Source organism: Gopherus flavomarginatus, chromosome 1 (genome assembly GCF_025201925.1).
Source record: "Gopherus flavomarginatus isolate rGopFla2 chromosome 1, rGopFla2.mat.asm, whole genome shotgun sequence".
Taxonomy (NCBI): Eukaryota; Metazoa; Chordata; order Testudines; family Testudinidae; genus Gopherus; species Gopherus flavomarginatus.
The window spans coordinates 127,391,035-127,415,554 of NC_066617.1; the positions used below are offsets into that span (position 1 = coordinate 127,391,035).

Here is a 24,520-nt window from a genome sequence, read left to right on the forward strand (position 1 = left end):
TTCCCAGAAATTCCCTATACTAGATAGGGTGAGTAAGGGGGAAATGTTACCTACTTATTTAAAAAAAAGTAGTTCTCTGACCTTTGTGAATTCAGATACTACCTTGGGTGTGGCACAGAGATTGCACTAGTTAACCTACTTCCTGGACATGAATGAGGGTCAGTTTTAATGATATCAGTATGGACAATTATCAGCTGTCTTGGATACCTCAGATACAGTTGACAACCTCAGCACAAGTGGAAGGGGTTACCTTCAAGTGGATTTGCTCTTTCTTCTAGGAGAGACCTCAGAAGGCAGTATAGGATAATTGTTCTTCTTCCCCAGGAGGTGGGGTTCCCAGCAGAGTTCCCTTTGGTCCTCACTCCCAACCCTTTCTTCATATTGATGAAGCTGGCAGCAAACATAGGAGGATGTGCTGTAGCCTCTGATATGTAGATGACACCAAACTATGTTTATTTCTTCTGACTCACTGCTGACTGCTTTACATTCAGTCTTCTGCCTTCCAAACCACAGTATAACTCAAGCTCTTCTACCTTCCAGTTTTGCAATTATGAGACAGGGTTAGGGTGACCAGATAGCAAGTATGAAAAATCGGGATGGGGGTGGGGGGGAATAGGAGCCTATATAAGAGAAAGACCCAAAAATTGGGACTGTCCCTATAAAATCGAGACATCTGGTCACCCTAGACAGGGTTTCAAAACAGCCCAAGATCCTTCGTGAGTTAGAGCATACCCAGATGAAGTGGGTAGTAAATAGGACACACTGGCACAACTGAAGTCTAAGTCAGCAATCTGGTAGAGTTGCCTCAAAAGGCTGGAAACCATTAATTTTGCTATTTATACACTATTTAAATATTATAAATAGATTACAGCTTTACTCTAACAGGCTAAGCTTTTGTGTTTGGAAATAAACCATTTACAACAACAATCACTTTCTGTGTAGTCAGTTAAATTGCCTATCAAATTTTGATAAGATATAACTGGAATATTGTTTTACCTAATTCCTCACAATTTACCTTTTATATATGGTTGGTTGTAGACAATTAGGGGCTTGGGAGGGTGCTTTAGTGCACCCCCCCCCCCCAAAAAAAAAAGTTAGGGATTGCACTGATCAAAAGGAAACACCGAGTTTGGAACAGGAGCTCATTTATTTTCCTCACATTATGAAAATTATACTAAATTTACATTTGAATAATATTTGGGTTCTGCAATCCAGCACACAAAGGTATAACATGATCCTGTGGATGGAAATTGAAGCTAGACAAATTCCGATGAGAAAATAAAAGGTACAATTTTTTACCAATGAGAGTAATTAACCATTGGAACAATTTACCATGAGTCATGATGGATTCTTTGTTAACTGGCAATTTTAAAATCAAGACTGGAAGTTTTTCCAAAAAGATCTGTTCTAGGAATTATTTCAGGGAAGTTCTATGGCCTGGCTTATACAGGAGATCAGATTAGATGATCACAGTGGTCCCTTGTAGCTTTGAACCTATGAGTCTTCTGTTGCTGAAATATCCAAGCCTTGCAGAGTTTTGAAGAGATTGTCTGCCATGTTTAGAATTTTTTGAGCTAGTTCAATACCAAAGAGGATGTTAATTTTCCCCATGTGTGCTGTTATGCCACCAATTCAAGTTCTCATTATAGGGTCTTTCATCATGTGATTTGCAGCTTCCCAAGCTGCACACAGTGAAAGGTAGTTCTCAGAAACTAAAGCCAATGTTTCTGTACAGAGTCAGTCTTGCTGGACAGAGGACATGGTGATGTACTTAACACTTGATGTTTTATGTCCAAAATATAGCATCTCATCTAGGTGAATTTTAAAATTAATTTTGTGATTTCCCAAACAATTTCAAGAGTGTCTCTTAGGAGAGTGCTATTTGTAATTGTCCTGGCATCCCAAATTCAAAGCAGGCTCATAGCAATGAGTATAGTAGCTCATGGTTCCTCGTGTTGCAGTCTGGTTGCTACACCTGATATAAGCCTCCTATACTAACACCACTATCGTAGCATTGTCTGGGACAGCTGTGGATCTTCACATTTACATGCAACAACAACTTTAATTACATATGCTTACATCTGGAGATGTTATAGGCTATATTGTACAATCCATTTAACTCATCATCCACATACTGCAAACATAAAACCACTTGCTCTTTCTTGGAGAAGTCTGATGCTTCATCTTCCATAACTGTATACCACTTATCCAAAATCTCAGAAATATCCCTCACCATTTTAAAATCCATTATTTCCATTATGTCATTTTTGAAAACCTGGACTTGTGAATTTGTCTTGACCCTTTTTCAGTCACTTTGAAATATCAGGATTGCAGTCCACCTCTCCCCTTCAGGGCATATTTTCAGCTTGCTCAGCATAATGGTCTTGCAGCATAAGTCCTTGTCTGGCAACATATGCTACTTAAACAACAAGGAGTCCTTGTGGCACTTTAGAGATTAACACATATATTTGGGCATAAGCTTTCGTGGGCTATAACCCACTTCATCAGATGCATGGAATGAATAATACAGTACGTAGGTATAAATATACAACATATGAAAAGATGCTACTTAGTTTTTTCTTTAGGATCTTCCTGCTTTTGACTTTTTTCTGAGAGTACTGTGAATCTAGCATGCCACCGATGCTCCTTGTGGTCTTTTGAGGAATATCAGCTGCTTCCTGGTAACACAAAGAAGCTTAGTGCCTTTCAAATTTGTCTCAAGCCTCTTTCCAGTTGCAGAATCCAGACTGTGTGAAAGTTTCCGTAAAAGTAGCTTCTGCCTAAAAGCTGCACAGTTATAGAAACAAAAAATACACTCTCGCTAGCGTCAGAATAATGGAGCCATTGAAAACCACCAAACCAATGAGCAGACAGAACAGCCTTGCTTTCCAAAATTACACACAGGGCAAACTTAAATCATGAGGTATGCTAACAGTATCAGGCAACTGGTCATGGATTCCTGTTGCAGGCAATGGCGGATACAGCTCAGTACTACAACCAGCAGTAGTTGATCCACTTCTGTTAGAAGTTTAATTTCTTCCTGTTCAATCAGCCATATTTTAAGTGATTTCATTTTAGCACCTTGAAAACAAATACTTTGTTTTTCCATTTTGCTCAGTTGCTACTCTTAGTAAGAATGGCATAGGATTGCAGAATTAAAAGGAGAAAAAAAAATCACACACAATACTGTGGCAAACTGAAACGTTTGCATAGCCTCTGGTAGTATATAATCACTACATTCTTTGTTGGACAGTCTAGAATACAGCAGAATTGAGAAAGGCATAGCCTACACATGACCTGATAATTGCACTGGAAAATGATTGTTTTTGTTTTGCATAAATGACTGCATGGGGTCCTCTCACACAGAGACTCTGACAAGGAAAAAATGGCAGCCCTTTGACACATGCACATACACCCTCCCTCCCCACACTCCAGCATGATGGAACTGCTGTCAGAGCCTGCAGAAGGACAGCCAAAGAATCATGTTGTTTGGCCTCCCCATTCCCTTTGTGAAAAGAGCATGTGGGACTTGAGCAGATGTAGGGGAAGAACAGAAGAGGAGAATTGACAGCTGACTAAATTTTTCCCAGGTCTCCCTAGAGAAAAGAAATCAGAAGTCCTCATGCAGAGAAGGACAAAGAACTTCTTCCTGGTAAATTCCCATTTCCTTAAGCCTCACAATGAACTCAAAGAATTATAGACTGTCAAATTTAACTCAAACAATTTTTCCTAAACTGCTTTATTTATGTTTATACACTTTTTAAAAATATATAATTTGACAGATGAAATCCACCAGGGAGCAAATCTATTCCTTTAAACACTATGGAATTCACTCTGTAAACACTATCTAAGTATCTATCAACTATCTAAGTACTGAAAACTTGTATCAGGCAGTTTTGAATAGATATCTTTGACAGGTTATGCAGGAAAGAAATAAAACTCACTAAAAATAAGACCAAGGAAAATTATATGGGAAAGTCACATGAGGGGACTGGTGCAACATTCACTGAGCACCAATAACTGCCATTCAAATTACGGTAGAACCTCAGATTTAGGAAAACCTTGGAAATGGAAGTTGTTCATAACTGAAATGTTCGTAACGTTGAACTAAATGTTATGGTTGTTCTTTCAAAAAGCTTACAACTGAACATTGACTTAATAGAGCTTTGAAACTTTACTATACAGAAGAAAAATGCTGCTTTTACTTTATTCTTTTAGTAGTTTACATTTAGTGCAGTACTGTACTGTATTTGCTGCCTTTCCCCGCCACCCCTGCCCCATCTCTGCTGTTGCCTGATTGTGTACTTCCAGTTCCAAATGAAGTGTGTGGTTGACTGGTCAGTTCGTAACTCTGGTGTTCATAACTCTGAGGTCCTACTGTAAAGGGAGCTTTGGGTACACAAAGATCACAGAACCAAAACGTAATTAAATGTCATAGATGAAATCAGATTCACTGAAGTCAATGGCAAAGCTTCCATTGGTTTCAATGGGGGTTAAATTTGACCCAACAGAATTCTGAAACATGATGTGTTATGAAATGTGATATTCAAGGGAATATTTAACATGAGCCTGATGTTCCCCAGTTTTGGTGACGTGCACCTTGGGAATGCCTATAAGTAGAGATAGCTTCATAAGTCATTTTGAAAATTGCCCTACAAGTCCCTATGATCTTAAGGTGTCTAAGTTGGGACACCACCTGAGAGGGGAGGTTTTCTTTGAGTGGGCGCTCAGCACTTTCCGCTAATGGGGACCCTTTAGTCACTTTTGAAAATTCAGTCCCTTGTATACATGTTAAACAAAATCATTATTTGTGTTCACACAAGTTAAAGGAATATCGAATTTTTTAAAGATATGTAAAAGCATATTTTAAAGATACACACTCCTTATCTGGAAACATTCTTAGATATTGAAGCAATTTACGCTCTGTTTCACTATGTTGCAAAGGTTGTAAAGGTTTCCAGATAAACAAATGAGAGACAAAGTATTTTAACAGTGGAAAATAACTAGAATGACAAGTGAATACGCTTACAAAATATCCCTAATATGCTCATTATCAAATTAGGCCTTGGGGTATCTGTATGATTAACCAAGATAACTTCTGTAGAATTTACAGTTGCTGTAATTAATTTTCTGATGAGGTAAAGGTCTGGAGTGACTCCGCAGAATTTTACAAAGTATATAAATGTGCAGTTTTCAATTCTAAATTTTCATTAGTCAGTGCAAATCATCTGACTTACAAGTGACTTCTAAATCCCCTGGTCACTGAGCTGTTATCTGACGTACAGAAATCCAAGACATTAGCAAATATGTCAACCCAGAGTCAGACAGCTCTCATTCACAGATTCAATGGAATTCCCTTTACAACTAGGTCATCACCAGATCTTCTAAAATCCTTGGATGCCTTTGATGCTAGAGAAGATGACATCCTTTTGGTTTCCTATCCAAAGTCTGGTAAAGTTCTGCTTTAAAAATTTATTGCGGGGAATTTTAATTGTTTGCTGAATGTTCTGGGTGTAAGCTCACTGAAAAACCTTGTATGTATGTGAGAGAGCGAGACAGAAAGTGGATGATGTTTAAGTTCAGATTCGAAATAAGAAGCTGTATTGAGATGTAAAATGTGAAATTGTAAAAAATCAACTATATTTGTGTAGTGTATTTTGATTTTGTAATTTTAAATAGTTGGCACCTGCCTATGGGTTCCCTTTATTACTAGAAATCAATAGGTAATTTGCTTGTAATAAAATCCATACCGTAAAGATTTGGCTAAAGACTTACTACACTATTTTCATTAACTAGTCAGAACTGTATTAAGTAATTTTATGGTGTTTTTCTGTATATTCATTTCCCCCCCACAAAAAAAATTAAATCATTGTTACTTTTGAAAATATGCAAACCAATGTGTTAGTTTGCTAGTTAGGTGGTGGGTATATAAGTTTTATGCTCAAGTTTTATGAGGAAAATTTAGCCATAGTGCTACATTTTAGTTTCTATAAAGCTATCTGAATAATATGCACATCTTCTGAAAAGGTTTGTTTTAGTATTAGTGTTACTCGGCACTTTTCCTAGTGGAATTATATCATGCATCAGCTACAGCTCTAATTCTATAAGCATTTACACATGTGAACTCAACAGAACTGCTCATAGGTGTAAAATTTCTTACATGCCTAAGTGTTGCAGGATCAGAGCTTTAATTTGCAAACAAGTGAACTACTTCCAAACTCAAACTTTTCCTGTATCAGTATATTTTTCTAGTAATAAATCCTTTTCTCCTCTCTCCCCTTTTTTTCCTTAAAAATAATTGTCTGAAGGCACTCACTGGCTTGCACAAATTATAAAGCAGATTTACACTCCCAAAGTCACCCTAACATCACCTATTGAGTTTGGAGACATCTCCAAAGTGGAAGAACTTAACAATCTTTCATCCAAGAGAATCATCCCAACGCACTTGGACTACAACATGTTACCATCAAATTTTAAGGTCAAACAATGCAAGGTAAAATAAGTTGTATTACAACTCTCTCAAATAAAGTATATATTTTATCTTGTCTGGATCTAGCCATTTTTAAACAGACGGTGCTTACAGTATCACGTTAAAGTGGCAAATTCTTCTCTCAGCCGCTCCCGTGTAAATCTGGAATAACTCTCTGGCTTCAGTGGGTTACTCTGAATTTAACCAGAGTAGCTTTCTGGTGTTGGCCCTATGTTATTTAAAATTTCATAGTGTAAAATATTTATTGAATCTGATTTGTTTACAATATTCATTATAATCTTGTCGCGTTAAAATTTCATGCAGTCATTCTCAAATCACAATTTGTTGGTTGAGCTAGAACATATTAACATATATATAAGTTTCACTGATACAGATAACCTATGATAGAATCATACAGATTCATAATGGCAAAGGCACTGGATGTACATGATGGAAGTGACTTCCCAGCAATTAATCAAAAGCCAATAACTCATCTCTACTTGCTCCACCATAATTAGATTTATTCCAAAATAGCATGTCAGTAAACAGGTACTATTTTAGCATTGTCATCTTTTAAAATATAACGAGATAACATAGGGCCAACACCTTGCCATCAGACCTCCAACAAGGATCTAATTCAAGATGTAAATTAAACAATGAAAGGTCTGAAGCATGCCTCCCCTGCTTGCATTGCAACCTGCCTGACATCAGTTGTCCTGCAAAATAGTCTTCAGACTACAATGTTTCAGACATTTGTGAGACTGGATTTGAAATGGCCATAGTTATCAAAGTGCCAAATTTCCTTATATACTACCTTGGAAATGAACTTAGATATCTTTGAGCATCAGCTACAAATAACTTGATTTAAAAGACAAAACATACAGGAGCCTGAGCATCCTCAAACAACATTAGTAGCAAACAGCTTAACTACATGCAATTAAAAGTTTCCTAATCTTTAAGAATACTGTGACCTACATTCTGCCTTTAAACCATGTGCTCAACTCCCAGTGACATCAGTGGATGCTGCATATCCAGATGGGGGCGATATATGCCCCTTAACTTGAACTTAAATTTCTGGGTTTGCAGATGAGACTTTATCATAGAAGGACATCTACTTTGTGGGACAAGGTGGGTGAGGTAATATATTTTATTGCACGAACTTCTGTGGGTGAGAGAGACAAGTTTTTGAGCTTGAAGAAGAGCTCTGTGTGGCTCTTCTTCACCAACAGAAGTTAGTCCAATAAAAGGTATTACCTCACCCACCTTGTGTCTAATATCCTGGGATCCACATGGCCATGACTACACTGCATACATCTAATTGGTGGCTCAGTTTTAGTCATGGAAACGCACAAATATACACCAAGAGTGAAAGGCCTTACAAGGTATACCATTTTTGTTCAGTGCAATGATCAATGGAACTAGAATTACATAATTAAGTGTAAGGGATACATGCACGTGAAAGAAAGCCATGCAATGACTACCCTACTATCACAATCACACTTCTTTTAATGAGTCACTTTAAAATTAATCTAACAGTGTTTCATCACTCATTTCTCATGCTTATCTGCTAAAATGTTTTATTAACCTATGCCTCCAATTATCTTCTTGAAGCTAGTGTATTGCAAAACACTGGAGTTTTATTTCTACTTAAGATTCGTAGTTTTTCCCTGCTCTCAGAAATATGAAGTTGACTGTAATGGTCATGATTCCTCAGGAATGTTCTTAAGAATTAGCTGCTTGGTAGGACTGTGGAATTTCAGACATGTATAGATTGTTTGCAAAAGAACGTTATAGGCAATGATACCAATTATACAAACCAAAAGCACGTACTTAAGTAAGGGCTAAAACTAAAGTTTCAGCCACAAATCCAAGTCCTGATAGGTCTCTCACACACTCACCCACAGTTTTTGCTTTTCCCCATAGCAATATTGGAGGCTACTGGAAAAATTCAGCTCTGCATCCAAGTTTTGATTTCAAACTCACAAACTTCGTGGTTATTCAGATGCAGGCTTTTGGTTCAGGCCCAGTTCTAGTTGGAACCGTTCCCATAGAACAGATCATATGCAGCTTACATGAGAATGACAAGTAATTAATGTTTTACTCATGGGATTTATTGAGATCATATATTAACTCATGAACTAATATGAAATCCATCTCTTGCATATGTTCCAGTCCACACACATATAGGAAACCCATATGCAATTGTGAACCAACCACTAATACTGTATTAGCGGAGGCACACATACTTCTAGCTTCTGTCACTGGTTCATTACTGCCTGTTAATCCATCAATTAGTGATTTTCCCCCACAAATACCCTCCTCTATCTTAATGCTGTTTTAACTATAAAGGACATTTGACTGTTAGCTGGAAGATGATCAGTAAAAGAACCCTGACCCATAACCACATGGGGGCTGATATTAGCTAAAAGGCGTGTAAAAAAACCTCACACCTACGCAAGTGGATCCTCTAAAATAAGGAAGTTATCCTTAGTAATCATAGTGTCTTCTTTTACAGGCCTTCTATATTATCAGAAATCCAAAAGATACTGCAGTTTCCATGTATCACTACTACAGAGATAACCCAAATCTCCCCACCATAGATTCATGGACTGTTTTCCTCCAGCTGTTCTTAAGCGGAGATGGTAAGGATAAGTGTTATCTTTTCTCTCTCTTTCTAGCCTACAAACTTATAACACATGGCAAGAAGTGAGGAATATAAATAAGTGTGAAAATTCCTTATTTACAGGGCATTTCTCCCCCTTTTTACAAATCATCCATGTACCTTTACATCAGCAGTACATTTTGTACAAACGAGAGCAAAGAAAACAATTTGTTTACTTAACCACTGTAGTTACTATCCCTTCAGTGTGGTATTTACAGTATTTCCTATAGTTGGAATTAGAAACACCACATGTGCCCCCTTAAATTTAATTACTGCTAGAGATATGTGTTCCTCTTTAAATGGCACTATTCTTTAATGGCCTTATTGCAACATCAGAAACATCATGTACTTCTGGACAACAGTAAATGATTTAGTCAGCGAAGCTTTTTTTAGGCACCAGTCTTGGATAGTGGGTTGATTGCTGCGCTTTTATGATTCCCACTGACTTCAGTGGGTCTGCTCATGGCCTCAGCAAGCTGCCACTATGCAGAAGCAGGGCCTTAGATTAGTTTCAGGATGAATTCTGCCATCAAAGTTCAACAAGCACAAATAGCACAATCCTGTACATCAGCACTCCATACAGACAAGTTAACAGTCCATAGGCCATAAATTCTACCAGAACTGGCTTTAGCATTTTTCCCCCCATGCCAGAAAAAACATTTTGCCACAAACCCTTTCCCAAACAAGTTACTGACCCTTGCTCCATCCACAAAAACAAGCAAGCAAAATAAAACTGACCTGCTGATTCTTATCCTCCCTCTATATTAAAGCAATTTAACAGTATCCAAGCATTTACAAAAACATAGGTAGCTACATGTCTCCCCTAAACAGGGATGTCCCTGCTGGTATGACAGAAAAATATTTTATCCCTGTTTTTGCAACCCCCAGAAGACCAGCCACTTTAACTAGCGACAGCTGAGTTTGGATATCCAGCTTCCCTTTCAGGTTTAGGATTAAAAAAAAAAAAAAATCTGGAGAGACAGTTAATCTAGTGTTTTCTCACCAAATGGCAAAGAAAGGGTCTATCACATAACAACTTACCTGAAGATATTGATATCTCCCTGACTACAAATCAGCTTATAAGGTAATTTGCAACAAGATCCTCCATTTTAAACCTGAGAAAGGAGAAAAAGTGCTTATAAACTGCCACTTTAAAGTGGTGGGTATTCTTCTGAGCATGCTCAGCAGAGCTTTCCCTGGTTTCTGAGAGCACACCAGAAAAGAATTGAGTGTTTAAACTGACATATCAGAGAGCATATAAAGCACATTTCCCTTTATTGAGCTGGATGAAGCAAGGTGACTGTTATTCTGAGCCCTATAACTATCAAGCCTGTTTATTCATTACAAATTATTTTATCTTTGTTTTTCATTTATTAGTGTATTTTTTTATTATTTTGCCTGCATGACCTGTATTTTTCCCTGGGGTCCTTTATAAATGTGGATGCTTCTTTTTGGAATGTTTGTGCCAGAGATGGGTTCAAACAGCAAAATTCAAATCCTGATTTCAACCCACACTGCCAGCCCATACCGGTAGATAGTTTTGCATGGCTGGATCCAAACAAAGGTTTTATTTGTAAGCCTTGACCTATTGAAGTCTCCATCACTCCCCAGACTCTACTTTGCCCTGTGACAGGGCAGGTTATCTTGAGCTGCCAGTTCCAAACCCCAAGGACGTGGATGAGTTCTTTCTGAGTAGCCATTTTGATTCTGATGTGGAAGTTAAGATTGTGACGTGGTGGTGTTCCCATTATCCATCCTCATTTTCAGTGTATTATTACTCATTTATACCAGCTTGTTACTGCTGGACACATGCTACACAAGAATCAATACAGCAACAAACAGCTGTAGGAAGATCAAAAGAAACACAAAATGCTACTCATTTGGGGCCTGATCCAAAGCTCACTGAAGTCAGTAGTTTTCCATTGACAACATCAGGCTTTCCTGTGTTCCCTGCCCAGCAAAAGCAGGGTAGGGAACATGCTTAAGTGATTTGCAGGGTTTGAGGCCTTATCACTATCTGTTTTGAGCACCTAATGCTGACGGAATAAAAAAAAAATCAATGTGGCCCATCACTTGTCGATAGCGTGGACTATTGTCTTGTAGTACTTTGTATGTGTTCCTGGAGCGGGGATAAAAACATTAGTTCAACCACAAATCAGTTTTTCTACAGATACATGCTAAGGGATCTTCTGGCACCTGTGGAGAGTCCCATTGACCAGGGCCGGCTCTAGCCATTTCGCCGCCCCAAGCACGGAGGCACGCCACGAGGGGCGCTCTGCCGCTTGCCGGTCCCACGGCTCCGGTGGATCTCCCGCAGATGTGGCTGCGGAGGGTCCGCTGGTCCCGCGGCTCCAGTGGACCTCCCGCAGGTGCCTGCGGATGCTCCACTGGAGCTGCAGGACCGGCGGACCCTCCGCAGAGATGCCTGCGGGAGGTCCACCCGAGCCGCCTGCCGCCCTCCCAGCAACCGGCAGAGCGCCCCCTGCAGCATGCCACCCCAAGCATGTGTTTGTCGTGCTAGGGCCTGGAGCCGGCCCTGCCATTGACTTCAGGACAAGAGTGAAGGCAAAGGGAGTCCTTTCCCTGTCCTGCTGCACATACACAGGGGTTAGCCATAGTTTTGTTGCTTGTGCCCCTAGGCTGGGTCCTACACTACTGAAGCTAATTTGGCCACTTGTTATTGGAAGCAAATTTGTACCTGCTGATCAGAAGCCCCAAGGGAGTAACAGTTCATAGACCTTTAAGGTCAGAAGGGAACAATATGTTTATTAATCTAACCTCCTACTTTACACAGGCCATAGAACTTCATTCAGCACCACCACCAGCATTAGACACACCAAAGGGAGTGCGGATTGCAGTATTGCCAACCCCAAGTGCTCAAACATCATGAGTCTGGCCCCTCAAAAATCAAGAGGTGGTTTAAAAATCGTAAGATTTTTAAAAAAATAATAAATGTTGGATTCTTCTTTTTTGCCATCTGGTTTCTGACGGGGGGGGGGGGAAGTGGGGCAATTTGCCCCAGGATCTGTGCCCCACAGGGGCCCCCACGAGATTTTTCAGGCCCTCCCACGAAAGTGACAGACCTGCTGCCAAAGACCTGGAGCTTCTTCCGCTCTGGGTCTTTGGCAGCAATTCAGTGGTGGGGGCTACTTCCACTCCGGGACCCACAGCTGAAATGCCCCAAAGACCCAGAGTGGAAGGACCCCCACTGCCGAAGACCCCAGGCCCCCTGAATCCTCTGAGTGGCCCTGGTTTCTGAACCCTTTAGGATGACCTCACTCAATATTTTCAATCTTCTCTTTACAAACAGAAAGGCCAGAAACTTTTTTTTTAAGTGAAAGCCGAGGAGCTCTTGCAATCTCTTGATTTCAAAAAGTGATGGTGCAATTTAAGAAAAACAGCAAATATCATGAGACTCGTTATAAAGTCATAGGAGCTGGCAATATGGCAGTGGCTGAGTACCAGTTTGGGGGCTAATATCCACTCTACCTCAGTTTCCCCTGATAGTTTAAATTGATACGGTATTCTTCACTTCCTCTCCTAAAATTTTTGAAACATTGCTGTGCACTTACTAACAGCTACTGTGTTTCACTCCAGAGGTGGCTGCATTTTGTGGTGAAGTGATTACTGTCTTCCCAAATAATGGCATTAATACTGCAAACGCTTATTCACATGCTTTTGTAAGTGTATAATGCCATAGATTTCAATGGGACAACTCACATTTCCTTGCCTTTGGATTCAACGTTCAGCTTCAAATGCGTTTCTCAAAAGAACACCAGCATTCCATAACCAGAAGCATATGCAAAAAAAGAAATTGAACAACTTTATACATTTGGTTTGATCCAGTAAACAGAAGAAATTGAACCAGTGACGGAGATATAGTGCACGCTCACTGCATGGCAGGAAAAGAACATTTCTTATAGTGTATGTTATATAGTTAGAATTATTTGTCAATGATGTTTACATAAATCCCATTTTGTTTTCCTCACAGTTGTCTGTGGATCCTGGTTTGATCATTTCTTAAGCTGGGAAGAGCATAAAAATGACAGAAACATCTTGTTTTTATTCTATGAAGACATGAAGAAGGTAAACATATTTCCCATCTCATGCAGCAGAACAAAACAAAACAAAGCTGTTGTAAAATTACATCACTGGAGTTTAAAGAGCAAATTAAAATGAGAGGTACAAGGCAGAACAAGTTCATAACACAGACGTACTTAGTATTTGTATTGCACTTTTCATCTTGAAAGGGTTACACGAACATTAGCCTCTTAATTTTATAACAAAGAAGGTAGGTAGTAAATCCTAATTTCACATATGGACAAATTGAGGTACAGAGTGATTAACTTGCACAAAGCCACAGCACAAATCAGTGTTAGAACCAGGACTAACATTCAGAAGTCCCTACCTGCTATTCCTGTGCACAGACAGCAAGATCACACTGCCAAGCTGTGAAAAACTTCTCTTGTACCAGAATCTTTTGTCTGTTTCTAGTAATACAGAACAGAATTTTCAAAAGAGCTGAAGGGATTTAGGAGCATATGTCCCATTTAGAGCCTATGGAACTTGAACTCCTAACAAGACTGGTCAAAATTTTTCCATTGTAACTATTTTTTACACTAGAAAATTGGGGTTTTGACCAAAAAAAAAAATGTTGTGGGAAATGTCTGCTCTCCTCAAGAATTTCCAGTTTTGAATTAAAAAACAACCCCTCCACCAAAGACAACAAGCTTTGATTGTCAGGTTTGGGATATTTTGATGAAAAGTCCCACTTTTCCACTGAAAATTTCTATAAAAATATATTTTTTCATCTTTAGCAATATTTTTCTTGGGAGGAGGAGAAGAAATAGATACTGAACCCATTCTAGCTCCTAAGCCTCTTACAGTCTTCTGAAAATTTCACCCACATACACCAGTTCTGCAAGATACTCAGCTATATGCCTAACCTTCAGCTCATTAATATTTCTCTTGAAGGCAATGAGAATTACTCCTGCTGAAAGTTAGAGAAATGCTTGACTGCCTTGCTGAACTGATACCAAAATTGGCTATGCAATTTTTTTCAATACATTTAAATAAGAATGTACACACGTTGAGCCTGATTATCTTCTCACTTGTATCATTTGCACACGTGTAACTCCAGTGACTTCAATAGAATTACGCCTGATTTACATGGGTGCAGGCAAGAGATGAATCAGGCCTACCATATAGATACCATGTGTACACACCAGTCTGACAGTTTTGCTTGAACAGTGTCTTTTGGAAGGAAAAATCTTTGTCATTTATTTGATTTAGAAATAAAATCTGATATTCTGCTTAGAAAACAAATACTTTACTCTTCAAATATCTCAGGATCTTTCTACAGTTGTGAAGAAAATGAGTGTATTTCTGGGAGTAAACATCAGTGACAGTGAAATCAAAGAGATTTGTGAGAAGTCGTCATTCACTGAGATGAAAAGCAATGTAGAAAAAGAGAACAGTGACTCAAATCACACCGTTTGTGCACTTACATCCAATAGGAAGCTGATATTCCGAAAAGGTACGTTGGATGGAACTGGCCCAACAAAATCTCATATAAGGCCTGATCCAAATCTCATTGAGGACACTAGTATTTTCAATGACTTTTTGTGCTTTGGATCATGCCTACAGAGTGACGAAGGAATTCTTCTTGAATCCATTTCTAGTATGCTTTCTTTCCGGTTTCTTTGACTGGGAATGACTGGCCACACTAGACACAGGGAAGCATCTAAATTACAAGTCTAATATTGGTTCACATGATCATTTAGAACTGAAAGGAAAGATTAATGCGGCTTAACTGTCTCTTTCTTTATCTATATTTCTCTACCTCTGTCCTTCACAAACGCTAACGTGTACCCTCATTACTGCATGGCAAGGTCACTCAGTTTATCAGGAACCACACAAACACATTCCTTTTGAGAGTGGTTGCATTAGTGTTTATCTTATATATTACCTGTTGTCTTATTGAAGTGGATATGTTAAAGGATATGCTGACACAATAAAAATGGATGAGTGGGAATCCGTTGATAGTGTAAAGAGATGAATTACCTTAAAAATCTTATACAATTCTAAATCTAGGGTCAAATTTTCAAAAGCACTTAAGTGACTTAGATTCCCAGGTCATTTAAGCACTCCTGAAAATGTTATCCCTAGCCGTTTTAAACAAAAGTACAGCTAGGTTAGAAACTTTTCCTGTCCTGTAAAATTTGTTCAGATTTTGGAATTTTATTCCCCATCCTGAATCCAGACAGAAATTCAAAATCTCAAAGTCTTTTGCAAACTGGAAATTGAGGGGGGGGGATTTTGACTACTTTGTTTTTATTTTTTGTACTATAATTTACTTACCTTACAAAACAAAGTCATTTTGAACTAGAAATGAATGAAATAAAAAAAATTCATTAAAAATTTCCTGACTAGCTTAACTTAAAAGTTCCAGATGCTATACCTCCTCTGAATCTACTGGCCAATTTTTGCAAGTTGTGTTTTCTTGCTTTTACAAATATTTTTTCTCCTCCCTGTTTGTGTGTAAAAGATGCATGCAAACACAATGGGCAAAGAGCTCCGTGTTCATTACCTCATTTTAGTCAGAAGTCTGTCTACATGGAGCTCATTGCAGGATTGAGGCCTAATAGAACTGGTCAAAAAATGGGTGAATGAGTGGGGAGATAGAGAAAACTGTGAACGCTTTGCAGATGGATAAGGTGACCAGATAGCAACTGTGAAAAAACAGGACAGGGGGAGGATGGTAATAGGTGCCTATATAAGAATAAGTCCCAAAAAACAGAACTGTCCCTTTAAAAATGGGACATCTGGTCACCCTACAGATGGATGCATGGGTGGGGAGTTGGTCAAAATCTCAATTTTTTGTAAACTTCCAGCCAGCTGAGAAGCTGAGGTACCTCAAGGGGGCAGCACTGCCAGGTCTTTCCACTGAGCAGGAGTGAGTGGTGGTTCAAATGAGACTAGTTTACTACCCAGGTGGATGGGGGTGGTTTCACTCAGCATAAGGTCCTGGAGGAGCAGGGGCTCTGATTCCCACCAAGAGCACAGGCCTGTCTTGCTACTGTCTAGTCAGAGGTCAGTGATGTATGTATGTGTGGCTTCTATAGGGCAAAAAGTAGTTAAGTGTGTTACATTGCCAGTAATATGTTCTTCCAGTTCCTCCACTCAGCACTGCCAAACCTGAGCATTCAAAAATCATGAGTCAGGCCCCTGAAGGATCAAAAGATTGGCTTAAAATTAATGAGATAAAAAAAACAGCACATTTTGGGTTCTTTATAATGGTCTTCTGTAGTGTTCTGAGGCTTTAAGAGATGCCTGAATCACATTTTCAAGCTTTGCTTTGCAGTCTTGAAGGCTAGAAATATAGGGTTGTTGGTTTTAAATGAAAGCTGAGATCCTCCCATATTGCATGCCTCCAGAAGCTGTAGCATTTAGAAAAACACAGATATTATGAGAGCTGGCAATGCTGGCTACTGATCCAGCTTCTCTTCTACTCCTATTCAGACAGTCCTTTGAGATTTTTATTTACTATTTCCACTGTATTATAGGTATGCATGGAAATGTGGAAGATGGCCCAGAGAAAAAAGAGTTTTGTAGGCATGTAACTTTAAACTGGAAATTAGGTAGAGCAAGATAAAGTAGTCTGAGGATATAATGGTTATTATGATATGGCAGCAGATAAGCCAGACTCTTTCCACCAGGAACCTCACCTGAACCTAAGTGTTACTCATTTGCATGACTTTTATGCTAAGACAAGGTAGCAAACTAATAATAATAAAACAATGTGGGCAAATTTTTGCATGAACAAAGCCAGACGGTTTAAGAGCACACAGTAAATCATTCTCCGTCCAACGGCAAAGCAGCCTCAGCTGTTCATTTCCCATTTCTCACTCTCCTAGGCGCTGTTGGTGACTGGAAAAACCACTTCACTCCAAAACAAAACAAAATGTTTGAGGAAATGTTTAATAAGAAGATGAAATTGAGTGAACTGGCAAAACGTATCATATATGAATGCTGACATCAAATGAAGAGTGCTAGCCAGCTGACAACTGAGCGGAAAAAACCAGAGATGTGTTAATATAGTGTTAAAACAATGTTTGTACTTTTGAAGTTACTTTACTGAAAAACAGTGTTACTGTGTAGTAATTCCTAATAAAATATTAGGAGAAAATCTGATTATAACATTATGGGCTAAGTTTGAGAACAGTGCTGATTGAACACCAAAAGATACTCAGGAATGTTTCTGTAAAAGTTTACTTTAGACATCAATTGACATGTTTCTAATTTTTTTTTTCACTGTGTGAGAAAAAAGAAAGGGGAATAATAAATTGTAGTTTTAGGAGTCAAAAATAAAGTCTTTCTTAATTGTTAGAAATGGTCCCAAATTCCTTGGAATTTTGAAGATAGAAACATCCTATCTCCAGACCCTAATACAATTTAAACAAAACAAAAACCTGCAGATGAATTAGCAGCATAAAGAAGTGTCTAGTTTAAAAGTGCTAGGTTTCAGATTCAAATTTCCATGTCCAAAACCTTTAGATCATATTCAGAATAGGAAGTGGCTGGTTTTCTAGTTCTGGTTTAAATGCAGTTAAGATTTCAACCCCAGATGGCAGAAACTCACAAGATGTGATCTTGTGAAACTTCCGCCATTTATGAATGAGATCACCGAAGAACAGCTTGCAGAATTTTGATGTATTGAAACTGAACCCTAGCGCTGAGTTGGCGTCAAAGCGAAAACTTAGCAAAACCTTAATGGATTCTTGATCTGAATAGTGCCTATTTAGCCCCTCCTGTTTGTAAATTGCACCACTTTAGATTTGTATATTGTAGAAAGTTTCAAAAACATAGTTCTTAAAAATAATTTATTCTGAATTAAGTACTGAACAATGGTCAAAGATTGTGTCATAAATGCAAGTCAAATGTATGCCAATTTGTACATTTACATGACCTATTCTGGAAGCTTTAAAATGTTTTCTGTTACCTTACTTATGAAAAATGTTTTGTTCCATTGTGTTAATTTATAATTTTTGTGCACTAGAACTCAGCAGTTCTATCTGTATAAATAAACCATTGCATAGTGATGAAGTAAACATGGAACATTTTGTTCCCCCATGAGACTCTTTTTCTATGAGTCACCTGTCAACCTCCTAGTACATTGGACCACCTTGGGAAAAAGGAGCAGCTCTTCCTTTTGCTTCAGTCTATTATCGCTTTTCTGACGTCAGCTTTATGACTGTTTGCTTTACCAGCTATTTTGCTAAGTCTTAGTCCAAAGTCTTCAAAAGCATCTGAATAATACAGCCACTTATTGCTGTGACAATATTTTAACCTTCTAAATTGCTTCAGTTATGTACTTTAACAGACAGAGTTAATAGTTAAGTATTGGCATATTTCACACAGCCTCGTTTCTCCCCTCCACTTACAGTCCTTGCAGTTCCATTATCATGTTTCCCTTAGCACAGAAGGGGAAGAACAGATTAGAGTTTTCTTCAGTCTTCATTGTTTTCCCATCCTTTCTTCTTCATTAAAATAGCAGTTTTATATCAATTATTATGTTTGTGTGGTGCTCACAGAGGATGGTCAATGTGATGGACATGATTAAAATACTGTATGCATATGGATGTTAGTTTAATAGCAGGAAAGTAACACAATGGGCCTAGATAAAACCCCTCCAAGTAAACAGGGCTGAGTTTTAGAAATAAAGCCTATGCCAACATGCTACTTACAAGCAGCAGCCAAAAAGTTACAAGCTGTTTTGCCTAGGCTGGGAACAGACAGATCAAAAGGACAGAAACAGTTAAAAAGTGACTCTCTGGAGATAGTGAGTAGAGAGTTGTAGGACCTGTTTGCAGGGAAACACATTGACCCAAACAGCATGGGATGGGTTTAAAGGAGATGAGCCTTCCTAACTGCCAGGGAGAGGGTAAACTTTAGGTAAGACAGAACAGCATCTAGGCCAATGGGTGGGGGAGGCTGTGGGAAAGCTATGGGATAGCTACCCACAGTGCAACGCTCCAGAAGTCAACGCTAGTCTTGGTACATGGACGCACACCGCCGAATTAATGTGCTTAGTGTGGCCACATGCACTCGACTTTATACAATCTGTTTCCAAAAATCGATTTCTGTAAAATCAGAGTAATCTCGTAGTGTAGACATACCCTTAAGATGAGCCTCAGGCTACCGCTCCCTTTATACCAACCATGAATACTCAGAAAGCCTGTGTGTGCTCAGCCTCCGAAAATCTTCCCTTCAGTAGCAGTGACCAGTGGTTAATTTAGTGACCAGACAGATTTCTTAAAACAGAGTATTGTTTAATCTTAACAGTAAGATCCTGGTGCCTGATGGGGCAAAAAACATTGTTGCTGGTGGTTCTGGATATATTCTCCCCCTCCCTCTGTGAAAGCAACATCAGATAACAGTTTCATGCCTTTTTTCCTGGGTGAACTGTGCAGACACCATACCACAGCAAGCATGGAGCCCACTCAGCTCAAGACAGCAGTCACGAACATTGTAAACACCTCACGCGTTATTGTGCAGTTTATGCTGAACCAGGACCTGAAAAATCAGACGAGGAGGCAGCAGCTACGGCAACACGGCGACGAGAGTGATGAGGACATGGACACAGAATTCTCTCAAATGGCAGGCCCTGGCGCTTTGGAGATCATGCTGGTAATGGGGCAGGTTATAGCCGTGGAACACCGATTCTGGGCCCAGGAAACAAGTACAGACTGGTGGGATCACATATTGTTGCAAGTCTGGGATGATTCCCAGTGGCTGCGAAACTTTGCATGCATAAGGGCACTTTCATTGAACTTTGTGACTTGCTTTCCCTTGCCCCGAACCACCAAAATACCAAGATGAGAGCAGCCCTCACAGTTGAGAAGCGAGTGGCAATAGCCCTCTGGAAGCTTGCAACGCCAGACAGCTACCGGTCAGTCAGGAATCAATTTGGAATAGGCAAATCTACAGTGGGGGTTGCTGTGATGCAAGTAGCCAAAGGAATCATTAAGCTGCTGCTACGAAAGGTTGTGACTCTGGGAAACGTGCAGGTCATAGTGGATGGCTTGGCTGCAATGTGATTCCCTAACTGTGGTGGGGCGATAGATGGAACCCATACTCCTATCTTGGCACCAGAGCACCAAAGCAGCCAGTACATAAATGGCAAGGGGTACTTTTCAATGGTGCTGCAAGCACTGGTGGATCACAAGGGACATTTCACCAACATCAACTGGGATAACCAGGAAGCGTTCATGACGCTTGTGTCTTCAGGAACACTACTCTGTTTAAATGGCTGCAGCAAGGGATTTACTTCCCAGACCAGAAAATAACAGCTGGGGATGTTCAAATGCCTATAGTTATCCTTGGGAACCCAGCCTACCTCTTAATACTATGGCTCATGAAGCCATACACAGGCAGCCTGACAGTAGTCAGGAGCTGTTCAACTAGAGGCTGAACAAGTGCAGAATGGTGGTAGAATGTGCATTTGAACGTTTAAAGGGTCGCTGGCGCATGTTACTGACTCGCTCAGGCCTCAGCCAAACCAATATCCCCATTGTTATTGCTGCTTGCTGTGCGCTCCACAGTCTTTGTGAGAGTAAGCGGGAGACGTTTATGGCAGGGTGGGAGGCTGAGGCAAATTGCCTGGCTGCTGATTATGCACAGCCAGACACCAGGGCGATTAGAAGAGCACACCAGGAAGTGCTGCGCATCAGAGAAGCTGAGAACCAGTTTCATGACTGGCCAGGCTATGGCGTGAAAGTTCTGTTTGTTTCTCCTTGATGAAAACCTACCCTTCCTTGATTGACTCATTCTCTGCAAGCAACCCACCCTCTCCCTTTGATCACAGCTTGCTTTCAAAGGAAATAAAGTCACTATAATTTAAAAATCATGTATTCTTTATTAATTGATTATAAAAAGAGGGAGAGAACTGACAAGGTAGCCCAGGTGGGGTTTGGGAGGAGGATAGGAGGGAAGGAAAAGGCCACTAATAAATTTCAACATAACAACCTTTTGCTTGGGCTGTCCACTGGGGTGGAATGGGAGGGCGCATGGAGTCTCCCCTCCCTGCGTTCTTACACGTCTGGGTGAGGAGGCTATGGAACATGGTGAGGGAGAAGTGTGGTTATATAGAGGTTGCAGTGGCACCCTGTGATCCTGGTGCCATTCCTGAAGCTCCACCAGACGCCAGAGCATGTCTGCCTGCTCATGCAGCAGCCCCAGCATTGCATCCTGCCTCCTCTGAACTTTTTGCCACCACCTTTCATCTCCAGTGTCTCTCCTCTCCTCACGTTGGTACCTCATGTCCTCACGTTCACTGGCATCTTTCCTGTACTGTGATACTGTGTCCTTCCACTCATTCAGATGAGCTCTTTCATTGCAGGTCAGTTCCATGATTTCAGAGAACATTTAGTCTCGCATCTGTTTCTTTTCCACCGCCTTATCTGAGATAGCCTTTGGGATGGAGGAGAAAGGCTTGAAAAATTTGCAGCTGTGGGAGGGAGGGAAAAAAAGAGAACTATTTTAAAGGATACATTTTACAGAACAATGGTTATACTCTTTCACGGTGAACAACACTATTCACATTACATAGCACATGTGATTTTGGTACAACGTTGCATTTTGCCTCTTAATATTGAGAGCCTGCAGCTTTGGTGTTAGAGATCACAGACACAGGTCTGGGCAACAGAATTCAGCTTGCATGCGGCCATGTTAAGCCATTGTCTTTTGGCTTCTGCAGCCTTCATAAAAGCAGCACCCTCCTTTCCCACATACCAAGCAAAGCCCGTTGAGTGCTGCAATTTTCTTGTTAACATGCAGCAGCAGAAACCAAACTAACCCCTGCCCCCACCCCATCCAATTCTCTGGTATGATTGCTTTATCCCTCCCCCCACCACGTGGCTGATATCAGGGAAGATCCCAGCTATCCAAACATGAAAAGCTCAGCACCAATGTCCCCTTCACCCCAGCTTGGCTAACTGCAGGGAAGGATTTCTTTTCAGCCACTGGCAAACAGCTCAGTTGGAACGGCCACCTCTGTCCCCTTAATTAAATTCCCATATTTCAACCAGGTTACCATGAACGATATCACTCTGAGGATAACACAGCGAGATAAAGAATGGATGGTGCTTGAATGCCAGCAAACACCAGGACCATATGCTGCCAGGCTTTGTCATGCAATGATATCAGATTACTTGCTACATGCATGGCATGGTAAAGTGTCTTACCATGGAGAACGGAATAAGGCTGCACTGCCCAGATGATAAGCTGATGAGTTCTGCATGGTCACCTGTGCTGATCAGCTCTCCACTCTGGGCAAACAGAAAATGAAATTCAAAAGTTCATGGGGTTTTTCCTGTTTACCTGGCCAGTGCATCCAAGTTCAGATTGCTGTCCAGAGTGGTCACAATAGTGCACTGTGGGATAGCTCCCGGAGGCCAATACTGTCAAATTGCAGCCACACTAACCCTAATTTGAAATGGCAATGCTGATTTCGGCGCTAGTCCCCTCGTTGGGGAGGAGTACAGAAATAGATTTTAAGAGCCCTTTATATCGAAGTAAAGGGCTTCGTTGTGTGGACGAGTGCAAGGTTAATTTGATTTAATGCTGCTAAATTCGACGAACTTGTAGTGTAGACCAGGCCTAAGAGAGGGAGAATCACAGGATTCTACCTCAGGCCAGGTGAAGGCAAGAGACCTAATAATGGAGGGGGCATGCACTCTAGAGAGGGGCCAAAGCTGTAACCAGGCCAATCAACTGCACAAATCTATGTACAGCACTGATAGTGACAATGCAAGCAATGTGCCTCCAGCCTGCACCCTAGTCTATAGGGAAACGTTGCAGAGAGGTGTCAATAGTTCAGTCTCTGACTTCATTCAAGCAGATGCCTTTCATGAAAAATTCAACCAGTCCTGACTCCTATTTGGAAAACAGAGCCATATTGTAAGTTTTCTAAACAGAAACTAGTGCAGACAAGCACCTTAACTCTACTTTGATTCTTGTGCTCCAGGGGGTGAACATATCTGTAGCCTAAGCATATGTTTTGTATAAAGTAATTCTGAAAGAACTCTTCTGTCCTTATTTACAGTGAAAAGGAACATCCCCTGCCTCCCATCAGCCATTTCATTTCACAGCAGACTTATACAAACAGATGTTGATATCCATTTATTTTGCTTCTGCTAAAATGATTAAAAAAACGACAAGTGGCATGGCTGATGTGACAGGCAATTGTTCAGCATTGCTTACTTTGTACATGTACAACCAATACATTTAACAAACGCAGACTTGAGCATTGTTTGTATGCAAATAATATTTCAAAAATTGTCTGCTATGCTTTGGTTTGCTAAATGCTCCTGGGGCAGGCGGGTGGAAGCGAGCCCCGAAGCACTTGTGACCTTGGATGCCTTTTGTTCCTTCTCTAACCACAGGCTTGCTCCATAGTAAGTAAAGAGAGATCAGATAATGAAGAGGCTGGAGTGTTTTGCTTAGAGATTTTTAATTTTTCTAAACTCACTACTTTTTAGAAGGGGGTAGAGTGTAACTGGGCAAACAAAAGAGTGCAAAAATGTCAATTGAACATAGCTAGAGGATACTACTTAATATTCAAATATATGGACTAGCTGGAAATGACAACCGTTAGGATCACTGATTGGCAAAGTCAAAGTATGCAGAGAAATGGTTTCCCTCTCCACCGCCCCCATGATGATTTGAAAACCAGCACCTGTCTGTCTATTGTCAGAAAGAAAAACTAATTAATTGCTGAGGGAATGTACATAAATGTCAACCACAAAAAGCGTAGTTCGATAAATCTTTATATAAACTAGCAGAAAGCACACTATTTTGAGGTTATTTTTGAAGCATTCTATATGGTTATATAGTTACACTGGAAAAGTGGTGACTTTTAAAAAAAGCAAAAAACAAAAACAACCCCCCCCAAACCCAGGACAGTATTTAGAGCTATGGGACTAAATTCAGACCTGGTGTAAGTGGTTGTAATTCCATTAGTATTAATGGCATTGCATCAATTGTCTAGTTCTGAATTTGGACCATGGGCTGCTGGTGAACATTAAGAACAAAAAAGTTAATGATTTGCTACCTTCCCGAACTCCACTGCTGCAGAGCTAATTTATTCTTGGAAGCAAAATCTCTGTTCCTCTGAGAGTCATTAATATCTTGCATTTATACTCTACCTTCCAGAAAAGCTATAATTTTTCTCACCAGGGAACTGCAGCCACCTCTGAGGTTGAATGCAGCAGCTGGTAGTGTACAAAAGTTTAAGATAGGAAGTGAACCAATCACTCAAGTTGAAATTACTAGAGCAATTTAGGTAAGCACTACAGCACGATGAAAATTTTCAAGATTTCAATTAAAGA

At 40.0% G+C, this 24,520-nt stretch overlaps 1 protein-coding gene and 1 long non-coding RNA gene across 2 annotated transcripts; one reads left to right on the top strand and one right to left on the bottom strand.

Moving 5' to 3' along the window:
* Positions 1 to 5,306: 5,306 nt before the first annotated feature.
* On the top strand, positions 5,307 to 17,166 carry LOC127042870 (sulfotransferase 6B1-like). Its single transcript, XM_050936360.1, has 6 exons — positions 5,307 to 5,451; positions 6,309 to 6,493; positions 8,985 to 9,111; positions 13,123 to 13,217; positions 14,481 to 14,667; positions 17,048 to 17,166. Exons 1-6 carry the CDS (start codon positions 5,307 to 5,309, stop codon positions 17,164 to 17,166), a joined length of 858 nt encoding a protein of 285 aa, XP_050792317.1.
* Positions 17,167 to 21,028: 3,862 nt separating this feature from the next.
* LOC127030172 (uncharacterized) lies at positions 21,029 to 22,612 on the bottom strand. Its single transcript, XR_007768318.1, has 2 exons — positions 22,376 to 22,612; positions 21,029 to 21,639 (listed from the first exon to the last, which is right to left on the bottom strand). It is a non-coding gene; the product is annotated as an uncharacterized LOC127030172 (long non-coding RNA).
* Positions 22,613 to 24,520: the final 1,908 nt, after the last annotated feature.

What these genes read in the sequence shown, in the direction of transcription:
- LOC127042870 (XM_050936360.1), top strand. Translation starts at nt 5,307, where the DNA reads ATGTCAACCCAGAGTCAGACAGCTCTCATTCACAGATTCAATGGAATT. An exon ending in GCTGTTCTTAAGCGGAGATG is followed by an intron (nt 9,112 to 13,122) that starts GTAAGGATAAGT and finishes TTTTCCTCACAG; the next exon opens with TTGTCTGTGGATCCTGGTTT. An exon ending in TCTATGAAGACATGAAGAAG is followed by an intron (nt 13,218 to 14,480) that starts GTAAACATATTT and finishes CAAATATCTCAG; the next exon opens with GATCTTTCTACAGTTGTGAA.